Consider the following 11,663-nt stretch of genomic DNA (forward strand, 5'->3'; position numbering starts at 1 on the left):
AAATACTGCAGCTGCTGACTTTTAATATAAGGACACTTACCTGTCCTGGAGTCCAGCGGTGATCGCAGCAGATGACGAGCCGATCGCTCGTCACCCTGCTGCTCCCCCCTCCATCCACGGTGAGGGAACCAGGAAGTGAAGCGCTCCGGCTTCACTGCCCGGTTCCCTACGGCGCATGCGCGAGTCGTGCTGCGCCCGCCGATTGGCTCCCGCTGTGTGCTGGGAGCCGAGTGTTCCCAGCATACAACGGGGGGGGGCGACGGGAAGCGGAGGAAAAACCCGTCCTTTGCCCGTGTCGTAGGGCCGGAAGTGGGTGCAGATACCTGTCTGTAGACAGGTATCTGCACCCCCCTCCCCCCTGAAAGGTGTCAAATGTGACACCGGAGGGGGGGAGGGTGCCGATCAGCGGGACTCCACTTTAGAGTGGAGATCCGCTTTAAGCTTTTCTGAAAACATAGAGAAGGGTTATCACCCCTGTAACATTTGTTTTGCTGTCTGTGTGCATCTGTTCAGAAGATTGCAATTCACTTTCTGTCCCAATGACAAATGATTTTTTTTTTTTTTTTTTTGTGAAACAAGGATTGTAATAAAGCATCAGTGGACAGGAGACATCTCTTACAGAAGAGAATTTTCCTTCCTAGGGGTAGATTTACTCTCACTTCCTGTTGTCTCCTTCCGTTTGCAAGTAGGAGTCGTTTGTAAGTTGGATGTTTGAAAGTAGGGGCCTGCCGTATATACTCTGCAGAAATTTGGGCCCTAGGTGTTGGTGTTGCCACAACACTGTAAGCCCTCACAGTTATGCCGCGTACACACAGTCGTTTTTTGGCATGACATAAAATGACATTTTTAAAAAACGTAATTTAAAATGATCCTGTGTGGGCTTCACATCGTTTTTGAAAATGTCGTTTTTTGTGTTGTAAAAAAATGATCGTGCGTGGGCTAAAACAACGTTTTAAACCTGCGCATGCTCAGAAGCAAGTTCTGAGACGGGAGCGCTCGTTCTGGTAAAACTACCGTTCAGAATGGAGTAAGCACATTCGTTAGGTTTCAAATTATTGAAGAAAAGAATGCGCTGCATTACACAATGCTACTATTGACCATGACTAGGGCAGCCGGATAACTTACCGCACCAACCAATACAAGCATATACCCCTTAACATTAAACCTTTCCCAATAATCACACTGACACCTGCTGGATTTAAAATGGCCTGGTAGGCCTTTATTAACAAATACAAAAAACTGTATATATATATATATATACACCATCATATACATATATATATCACCCAACTTTAAATATTTAACCTATTCCTCAATTGTTAAACCTTTTAACCATACCTTGGTTGTCAGTCCCCCTGACAACCCCTGATCACTCTTTTGGGCCTGTGGTACCCTCTTAGCTAACGACATGTCCCCAGTCGCGACTACCGACTCGAAGACCTAGCTGACCACAGACCCACCCACTTCTCCCCTGGTGGTCCAGACTGACACCAGACCACCAAGGCAGACACCATCCCTGTAACTATGCCCCCCCACCGTTTTTACCTAACCACCGTCTATTTCTACCAAACGGCAGGGGAACCCACCGCCATCCTGTACTGTCAAAACCACCTAACTCCTATAATTAGGGCGGGAGGGTGGGACTTCTCTCCTTGCTTCTTCCCCCGGACTGATGCTGCCCCTCCTCCAGCATCACCTAGCTCACTGAACTCTCCTCCCCCTCTCCTCACCTCCTCCAATAGTTAATTTCTAGGATCCTATTAACCACCCCCTCTAACTTTAACCCTTTCTACACCTAAGTTCCCTACACCCTGTCATGCTGTCCTCCGCCTCCATTGCATTGCAGCTACGAACTTGTCTTGACTAGGGCAGCCGGATAACTTACCGCACCAACCAATACAAGCATATACCCCTTAACATTAAACCTTTCCCAATAATCACACTGACACCTGCTGGATTTAAAATGGCCTGGTAGGCCTTTATTAACAAATACAAAAAACTGTATATATATATATATATACACCATCATATACATATATATATCACCCAACTTTAAATATTTAACCTATTCCTCAATTGTTAAACCTTTTAACCATACCTTGGTTGTCAGTCCCCCTGACAACCCCTGATCACTCTTTTGGGCCTGTGGTACCCTCTTAGCTAACGACATGTCCCCAGTCGCGACTACCGACTCGAAGACCTAGCTGACCACAGACCCACCCACTTCTCCCCTGGTGGTCCAGACTGACACCAGACCACCAAGGCAGACACCATCCCTGTAACTATGCCCCCCCACCGTTTTTACCTAACCACCGTCTATTTCTACCAAACGGCAGGGGAACCCACCGCCACCGCGGCACAAGTGGGACCACCTCACACTTGGGCCCGCCGCCACACCAGGAAAGCCCTCCTAACGCCCTCCTCCAATCCCAGAGCCCAAAGATCGATCCCGATCGGGTTGAGATGAACCCCGTCCCCCCTCAGGTACCTCCAAGTCTCAACTTCTAAATCTGAATGGCGAACCGCTATCCCACCTTGCTGCACCACAAACCTGCCCACTTCTCTGTTCACCTTTATCCGGGCCTTATCCAAACGCTCCAATGACCTGGCCTCCCTCCAGGCCATGCGAGCCACAATATCTGACCAAACAATGATCAGGTCAGGGAAAGAGGCCCGCAGTCGGCGTATATCCCATTGTATGTCTTTGATCACCTGGCGCATCGGCCGGACGCTCAAATCATTCCCCCCCGCATGTATCACCAAAATGTCCGGGGCCCTGTCTAAGCTAGCCCCCCTGTGAACCTCGGGTAACACCTTCTGCCACATGAGACCCCTAATCCCTATCCATCGTACCCTTCCTTCCTCCCTGGGCACCCCCAGCTGTCTCCCCCCAGGCTTGACATCCGCCCTTCTTGCCCCCCAAAACACAAATGAATGTCCTAGGATCCAAATCAGACAACCTTGGGGATCTGTAAAGACATAAAAGAGAAAAACAATACCCAGCAGGACCAAAAACAAACCCCCCGAAAACATTAACATCAGCATTGTCAACCACCGATACCTCATTGTTTACAACAAATGAGGCCGTACATACAGTTTATATCTATTAGACTCCCATCTGCCAATCCGCTTTACAGAATCTGCAGGCAGGCCTCCCCTTGCCGCTTCCGTTGCTGCCCCTATTCGAAACGAATGCGCCGAATATTCTCCCGGGACTAGACCCCCCTCCTTCAGACATTTCCGGAACACCGCCGTAAACTGGAACCGAGACAAACATTCCCCTTTTTGATGGATGAACAGAGCCTCCCCCCCTTGTGGGCGAACGCCCAAAAACCGCCTTACCACCTCAACCGGGCACGTTAGTGGACAATTCCCCCGGAACAACTCTATTTTTACGCCCCTACCTAGTTGATCCGTCTTCGAACGGCTAAGCCAAATCACCACCGATTCCTCCAGGCACCTAACGTCCTGCATTCGTAGTCCTCCCCCCACCACCTTGGAGGGGGAAACTAATTCCCCCACCCTGAACGCCCCAAAAAAGGCCAGAACGAAAACAGCCCGAAAAAGTATCTGCTCATAAAGCGATGCGCAAACCTTTTCCAAATTCCCCAATACCGTACCCAGGACCGCGAACGACACCGGACGCCTGGAATCCCGTGTAGTACTGCCCTTCCTGTATCCCTTTAACACCCTGCGCACCACAAAGGATTTTGTAAAATCCCTGAGGCCCGCCATCTGAAATAAAAAAGCCAATGCCGCCATCTTTTTGCTAATGGCGCCACCCGAGGTTCCCCTCTCGTAATTGCAGCACACAAAGTATAAGACCAACGACTGCAGGTCTTCTGGATCTTCCGACCCTCCTACCTCCTCCCTCAGTGCGGACCATTCCTGCCACACCTTAGAGTAAGCTCGCCACGTTCCCTCGCTGATCGACTGCCGAATCAATCCTGCGGCGACTCCAGTGCAATGTCCCACAACTTCTGAGGACAGGGTTCCCCCTGCCCCTCTGCCCCTGGCGCCAGGATCCGGAATTCCGCCCACTGGAAACGAGATAAAGCATCCGCCAATCTGTTATCCACCCCAGGAATGTGCACCGCATATATCAAGGCATTCACTTTGAGACACTTAAGTACCAAGTACCGCAGTAACCTAATCACCGGGGGCGAGGATGCCGATATGCTGTTGATTGCCCACACCACCCCCATGTTGTCGCAATTGAAGCGCACCTTTTTATTCCTGAAGAACTCCCCCCACAATTCCATCGCCACCACGATGGGGAACAACTCCAGCAGCACCAGGTTCCGGAGGAACCCTGCTGCCCTCCAAGACTCCGGCCAGGGCTCCGCGCTCCACCGTCCGTTGAAATAGGCCCCATAGCCCACTGACCCCGCCGCATCGGTAAATAGAGCCAGGTCGGCGTTGCTGACCGGCCCCGTCTGCCACATTGAACGACCATTGAAAGAGTCCAGGAACGTTCCCCAAACCCTCAGATCGTCTCTCAGTTCATTGGTCAGGCGCACAAAATGGTTTGGCACCCGGACCCCTGCCGTGGCCCCTGAAAGCCTCCGGCTGAAAATGCGTCCCATGGGAATAATCCGACACGCGAAATTTAACTTCCCCAACAAGGATTGGAGCTCCTTCAATCGAATCTTCCGCTTCACCCGGGCCTCACTGACCTCCCTCCTCAAAGCCAACACCTTATCCTCTGGTAGCCTACATTCCATCGCCACCGAGTCAATGGTGATCCCCAAGAACACCAGCTCAGACGCAGGGCCCTCCGTTTTGTCGGGGGCCAAGGGGATCCCAAAACGGTCCGCCAAATACTGTACCGTACCCAACAGAACCCCGCAACAGCGGGAGTCCGGGGGTCCTATGCACAGGAAGTCATCCAAATAGTGGATGACGGAATTCACCCCCGCCACTTCCCTGACCGCCCATTCAAAGAACGAGCTAAACGTCTCAAACAAAGCGCACGATATGGAACAACCCATCGGCAGGCAACGATCAACAAAATACTCCCCTTGCCAGTGGCACCCCAGCAACCGCAAACTAGTGGGGTGCACCGGTAACAGCCTGAAGGCGGATTCCACATCCGTCTTTGCCATCAAAGCCCCTTTCCCGTACTTTCTAACCCAAGACACCGCCGCATCAAATGATGTATAGGTAACCGCACAACTCTGCGGATCAATACCATCGCTGACCGACCCCCCTTTTGGGTGCGACAGATGATGTATCATCCGAAATTGACCCACTTCCTTCTTCGGAACTACGCCCAACGGGGACACCACCAAACCCCCCACAGGTGGTTCCCGAAACGGGCCGGCCATCCGGCCGAGCGCCACCTCCTTGGCCAGCTTAGCCGACACCACCCCCGGATGTCGCAGAGCTGACCGCAAATTGTCCGCCACCGGAGGGACCTCCGCCAACGAACTCGGAATCACGAAACCCTCCCCGAACCCCTGCTCTAGCAAACGCGCCGCCGCCCTGTCCGGATACTTACTTAGAAAAGGCAGCATCCTTTCCAGTCTCACCGGCGTCATTCCCTTTTCCAGCGCCATCTCCGGCCCGCTTCCCCTGTTTGAAACACCTATTGAACGCGTGCGACCCACCACACCCTGAGCACTCGTGCTTGAAGCGGCATGATCCTCCAAAACGACAGGTTCCGTCGTTGAACTGCCAGCACACCCCTTTCTTTTTGAGGGCCGGCGATCCCGCGGAGGAAGCGCCGCCGGCCCCCCCAGGAAAGGACTGGCCCGCCGCCCTGGTCGAGGTCATCAACCTCATCCACAGGCTAATGTCCTTATGGTCCCAGCGGATGGAGGGACGCACCGCCCTGCGCTGACGAAACTGTTCGTCATACCTCAACCACGCCAGACCCCCGTATACCCTATGCGCTTCGTGAATGGCATCAAGGTAACAGAATAGGGCCGTGCATTTCTCGGGGGCCTTTTCCCCGATCACGCTAGCCATAATCGCAAACGCCTGTAGCCAATTCGTAAACGTCCGCGGAATGAGCCTATACCGACGTTTTTCTTCCTCATCCTTTTTGCTCTCGTCCGGCTTCACCCGGTCGAGGTGAAATTTTTCCAACGGGAGCAGGGAAAATATTTCCACAAACTCGTCCTTCTGAATTTTCTCCCTCACCTCTGGCTTAAGATGGGCACCCAACGGCCCTTCAAAGCAAATGTAAATTTCCCCCCTAGCCGCGTCATCCAGCCGCACCTTGTCCCCGTCCTTGTCCTTGTCTTTGTCCTTGCGTTCCGCCGCCGTTCCCACGCCGTCCTTGTCCGTCTGTGTCCCTGCCACGCCTGTCCCTGGATTCGCCGGCACCGGGGGAGGGACAACTACCGCTGTCAGCGCCTGAACGGCGGGGGCAGGAACCGGGAGGGGGGGTACTGGCACCGGGGGGACCCAAGGACCCAGCGGGCTCGCAACCTGAGGAGCACCCCCATCTAGCCTACGTAACAATTCCCGTAAGGCATCCCACACACCCCCCTCCCCTGAGGGACTAAGCACCGCCACCCCCCCACTAATGTCCTGCGCACTAACCCCACCCCTACCCCCCGCAACCACATTAGATGTAGTCTTACCGGTTCGGCGCGGCCGTGAAGGTCCTCCAGCCGACAGGTTCCCATAACGTCCATCCTCCGCGGGGTCCTCCGGCAGCTCCCCCTCTTCACTGCTGCTGGAACCGGTCGCCGCCTGCCCGTGTGGTCGTTGACGAACCTCCTCACTCCTTCCTCGACCTCTGGACACAGCTGGCGTTGTGACAGGTATGGGAGCCACCACCCCCCGAGGGCTCTCGTCTCCATCGCTGCTGAACTCTTCAATCAGATCATCCCTCAGCACTGCGGCTGCAGCCTGAGCACCACTGCCCCTCCGGTCAACCCTCCCAGACTCCGAACGGTGCCTGGAGGCGGGACCTCCCGACTGACGTGACTGGCCTGGTGTCGCTCCATCTGCATCCCTGAACGCATCCCCACCGCGTGCGAGGCCGCCGCCTGTGGACCGAGCTAGGCCGGCGCCTGTCTGAGGGTCCTTCCCACGCCGGGCCGCCCCCCCGACCGGAACATCGCCACCGGGGACAGCCATGTGAATCTGGGCCTGCACCAACACAGGGGAGGTAGGCCTGGGCACCCGAGAGGCTCCCCTGCGCTGCGCGCTTCCCGCCCCCCCGCCCCCCGCCCGTGCAGTGGCAGACTGAGATTGCTTGGCGGGGGGGCCCGACGGGGGCCTACTGGGACTCCGCACCCGACGCTGTGACCTGGGGGTATTATCTGGGCTAAAGCGCTCCGGCGGTATCGACCGCCTCGCGCGCGTTGAAGCAGGCCTAGACCCGACCGGGGCCTGCTGCACCCCCCGCAGAGTGGCGGTGATCTGGCTTTGCAGCCAGTCCGCGCCGTGGACCTCCGCAACAGCTTGAAGCTGCGCTAACAACCCGGCTACCTCTGACATTTTTCTTCCCTTCCTTGCCTTTTCCACAGATGACCCAGAGCGCTGACCCGATACACAGACAGGCTGCAGGACTTCTCTCCTTGCTTCTTCCCCCGGACTGATGCTGCCCCTCCTCCAGCATCACCTAGCTCACTGAACTCTCCTCCCCCTCTCCTCACCTCCTCCAATAGTTAATTTCTAGGATCCTATTAACCACCCCCTCTAACTTTAACCCTTTCTACACCTAAGTTCCCTACACCCTGTCATGCTGTCCTCCGCCTCCATTGCATTGCAGCTACGAACTTGTCTGGCTGAGCTCTATGCTAAAAATGTGATTAAAATCTATTTCTCAATACACACAAAGAATACGCTCCAAATACCACCCAGATGTTACCTAAAATTAGTACAGTAGTGACATTTTCCCTGTGCTGTACATAGCCTGTTCAGAGAGCCGAGCTGTAGGAGGGGCCCATCAGGCTCCACCCACTACAAGCCGCCTACAGAAAACTACAGGAGGGGGCGGAGACGAGACCAGTCACCCCGCACGAGGAGAGAGAGCGCAGCAGTGACCGGTCTTTATTTCAGGAAGTCTCACACTGAATTACTGCACAGATCTGGAAGAAATACAAAAATCACAGCAAGATTCAAGAAGAATACACAGGATGAATGGATTTAGACAATGTTTTACTGATCCCGAAGTTCAGCTTTAATAGATAGACAAACATTTAAAGCCCAGCTTCAACCTAAAGTATTTATAGCTGAAAAAAGAAGAGACCTCTGTCAAGTTTTTAACTCAGTGACCCCATGGGGGAGATCACACAGGATGTGAGCAAAGCCAACGGGAACCCAGACAGAAATAATAACCTGATATGAAATCTAGCTGTTCTTCACTTTTGTGATGCAAGGTGCAAGGTAAAAATTGTGAGAAGGGTTAATCAATTTAAAAATATATATATACAGTGGATATAAAAAAAATCTGTTAAAATGGCTGCATAAGTGTGCACACCCTCTTATAACTGGGGTTGTAGCTGTGTTCGGAATTAAAGCGGTAGTAAACCCGCAGCAGTTTTTTTTTTTACCTACCTGAAAGGCAAAAGGCATAATGAGCTAGTATGCACCGCATGCTAGCTCATTATGAAATACTTACCTTGGAACGAGGTGTGGGGAACTTACCTGGTCCACGCCGAGGGAGATGTCATCTTGCCTCAGCGTGTCTTCCGGGTATCGCCGCTCCAGCGCTGTGATTGGCTGGAGCAGCAATGTCGTCACTCCCACTCATGCGCGCGGGACCCTTTTTTCCGGCAAGGTCCGACGGCTGCCAGGCCTTTAGCCGAGGATCCCCGCTGAGCATGCACCGCTGCAGTCAGAAGCACATTGCCTTATTATAGGCTTACCTGTAGGTACACTTAAATTGTCAGACGGAGCCCTCCAGTGCTGCGCTGTGATCAGTCTGGCGGGTCCCGGGCGCTTCCATCTTCACCTGGTCTTTCTTCTGGGTTCTGTGCCTTCGGTCACTTGCCTTGGCCGGGCTGCGTGATTTCATTCCCACGCATGCTCATGCGCATCCTCTCTCTCTCATCCCCCCTTTCTCTCTCATCCTCCCTCTTTTACCCCTCACCCCTCTCTCATCCTCTCTCTTTCTCATCCTCCCTCTCTCTCTTTAATTGAATTTGTTATAACAAAAAATTGTTTGTATATTTATTTATTATTTATTAAAGGCCCACCAAAATCCTCAGCACCAGGCCCATGATGTTCTTAATCTGGCCCTGCCGATGGTACATATATCCTCATGTTCTGGGCCTGTCCCAAACTCTCAGACTATTGGTCTGCTGCTTTTGAGAGCATTAATGTCCGTCTCCACCTAGATATCCCCGCCTCTGCGGAACTAGCTCTACTAGGGATACAGGATGATGACCAGAGGCCTCGCTATACCAAACTGCTGTTGTCACTGTTATTTTTTTATGCAAAAAAGATGATTTTGTTCAAATGGACGTCCAGGGCTCCTCCCACGGCGGGGGCATGGCTGGATGCAGTCAATGCTGTCTTGCCTCTGTATAAATTGGCGTACATGAACAGAGGGTGTTCTATGAAGTTTGAGCGAGTGTGGGGACCATGGACTGACTCTACTTAAAGCAGTGGTTCACCCTAAAAACTACATTTTCTTATTCCACTGCCCCCCCACATTACAATCCGATTAAGGCTCTTATTATTTTTTTCATGCTGTACATACCTTAGTACAGCATATTCACCCGTGCATCCGGGTTGCGAGTCCCGCGGGAGTGGGCGTTCCTCACATGCCGGTGATTGACGTTTTGCCCAAAAACGAGCTCCCCCCCGTCGCGTAAGCCACGTCACGTTTGGCGAAAGGAGCCGAACGGCGAGTCGGCGCTATACTGCGCATGCGCATCGCCGTTCGGCTCCTTTCGCCAATCGTGACGCGGCTTACGCGACGGGGGGAGCTCATTTTTTGGCAAAATGTCAATCACCGGCATGTGAGGAACACCCACTCCCGTGGGACTCGCAACCCGGATGCACGGGTGAATATGCTGTACTAAGGTATGTACAGCATGAAAAAAATAATAAGAGCCTTAATCGGATTGTAATGTGGGGGGGCAGTGGAATAAGAAAATGTAGTTTTTAGGGTGAACCACCGCTTTAAAGGAGTTGTAAAGGAAAAAAAATGTTTCCATAATAAGCATCCTTTACCTGCAGACATTCCTCTTTTCACTTCCTCATTGCTCATTTTTGCTCAGAAGTTTCTCTATTTCTTCTCTGTTCTGTTCACTTCCTGCTTGTCTGATTGTTACTGACCACCGTGAAGGGAGGCTTTACTGCGGTGGTCAGTGACGTGCTCGCCCCCTCCTGGGAACTACATCTGTGCGGCAGGACGCTCTCTACGTGTTAGAGACTTCAAGGAGGTGTGAATTACTGGGCGTGCCGCAATGCATACTGGGAAATGTAGTGCTTACATGAACGAGCGCCGCAAACCAGGAAGTGAATGAGAGAACAGAAACTAGAACGCCTGAGGTGATATAGATGAAGGAATTTAATAGGTATTTACTTGTTTTTTAACAGAATCATTACACTATTCTGTCTGTCTACCTTGCAGACATTAATTTTAGGAAAAAAAATGTTTTCCTTTACAACTCCTTTAACTCTAGGATTATATTGTGTTTCTTTGATCTGGCTGTGGGTTCCCCGCCCTTCCCCCCCTCTTCCCCCTTCTTTCCCCCCTTCCCCTTGTTGGAGACTGAACATTGTTTCATGCTATGTTATACATTGCTTGGTTTATTTCCCTGTGTATTTGTAGTATGACCACTAGATGTCACTATACACAGATACTCTATCATAATGTTCTTGTGTTAACTATCTGTTACTGCATTTTCCTGTTATCTATGGTTGCTGTTCTTTTATATCTGTTGTGCTAACATGAGCACCATGCTCTCTGCTGTATGTCTCTTCAATACAAATGAATCCAAGTAAACTACAGCCATCCATATATGTCTGATTATTCTTTGCATCATCTGCACCAGCCAACAAAGGTTATGGGCCCAGACAACGTGAATCATCAGACAGCCGGAACAGAGGCCTAGTCTTCACCTGCACACCATCTTTGATCAAGCTGCGGAGGAAATCTGCTCTGAGGTATCCAGGTGTTTGGAATACGAGCAAGGTACATTAATCATGGCTAGCAGCGGGGATCTTAAACTGGGGATCACTAAGCTAAATAGTGACAACTACCAGATGTGGAAGTTCAAGATGGAGATGTTGCTGAGCAAAGATGACACATGGGATGTCCTCACCACAGACAGGCCGGATGTAGACAACCAGGAGTGGGATAAGAAAAACAGACAGGCAAGAGCTACAATAGCCCTACTGGTAGAAGATGAACAGCTTATCCACATAAAAGGGGAAGATACTGCCAAAGGTATGTGGAATGCACTCCGTAGATTACATGAGAGCTCTAGCTTAAACAACAAGTTATATTTACTAAGGAAGCTGTATCAGTCAAAAATGACTCCAGAAGGGGATATGCAAGAACATATAAGAAGCGTGCTGGAGATTGTTGCACAACTCAGGGACCTCGGAGAGGAGATCAAAGATAACCATGTGACAGCAATACTTTTATGCAGCCTGCCAGAGTCATACAACCCTCTGATTAATGCATTAGAGACAAGATCTGAAGCAGAACTCACATTACAGTTAGTGAAATCTCGACTTTCAGATGA

The 11,663-nt window shown here is 51.8% G+C and overlaps 1 protein-coding gene across 2 annotated transcripts; it reads right to left on the minus strand.

Annotated features, from left to right (window-relative positions):
* Positions 1 to 1,104: 1,104 nt before the first annotated feature.
* Positions 1,105 to 7,143, minus strand: LOC120933615. Of its 2 annotated transcripts, XM_040346916.1 has the most exons (3): positions 6,591 to 7,143; positions 2,327 to 2,969; positions 1,105 to 1,566 (listed from the first exon to the last, which is right to left on the minus strand). In XM_040346916.1, exons 1-2 carry the CDS (start codon positions 7,090 to 7,092, stop codon positions 2,374 to 2,376), a joined length of 1,098 nt encoding a protein of 365 aa, XP_040202850.1. In that variant the 5' UTR covers positions 7,093 to 7,143; the 3' UTR covers positions 1,105 to 1,566; positions 2,327 to 2,373. The 2 variants fall into 2 exon arrangements, with proteins under 2 accessions (XP_040202850.1, XP_040202849.1); XM_040346915.1 differs by having other exon boundaries at positions 1,105 to 2,969.
* Positions 7,144 to 11,663: the final 4,520 nt, after the last annotated feature.

This window comes from Rana temporaria, chromosome 3, assembly GCF_905171775.1.
Source record: "Rana temporaria chromosome 3, aRanTem1.1, whole genome shotgun sequence".
NCBI classification, from domain to species: Eukaryota; Metazoa; Chordata; class Amphibia; order Anura; family Ranidae; genus Rana; species Rana temporaria.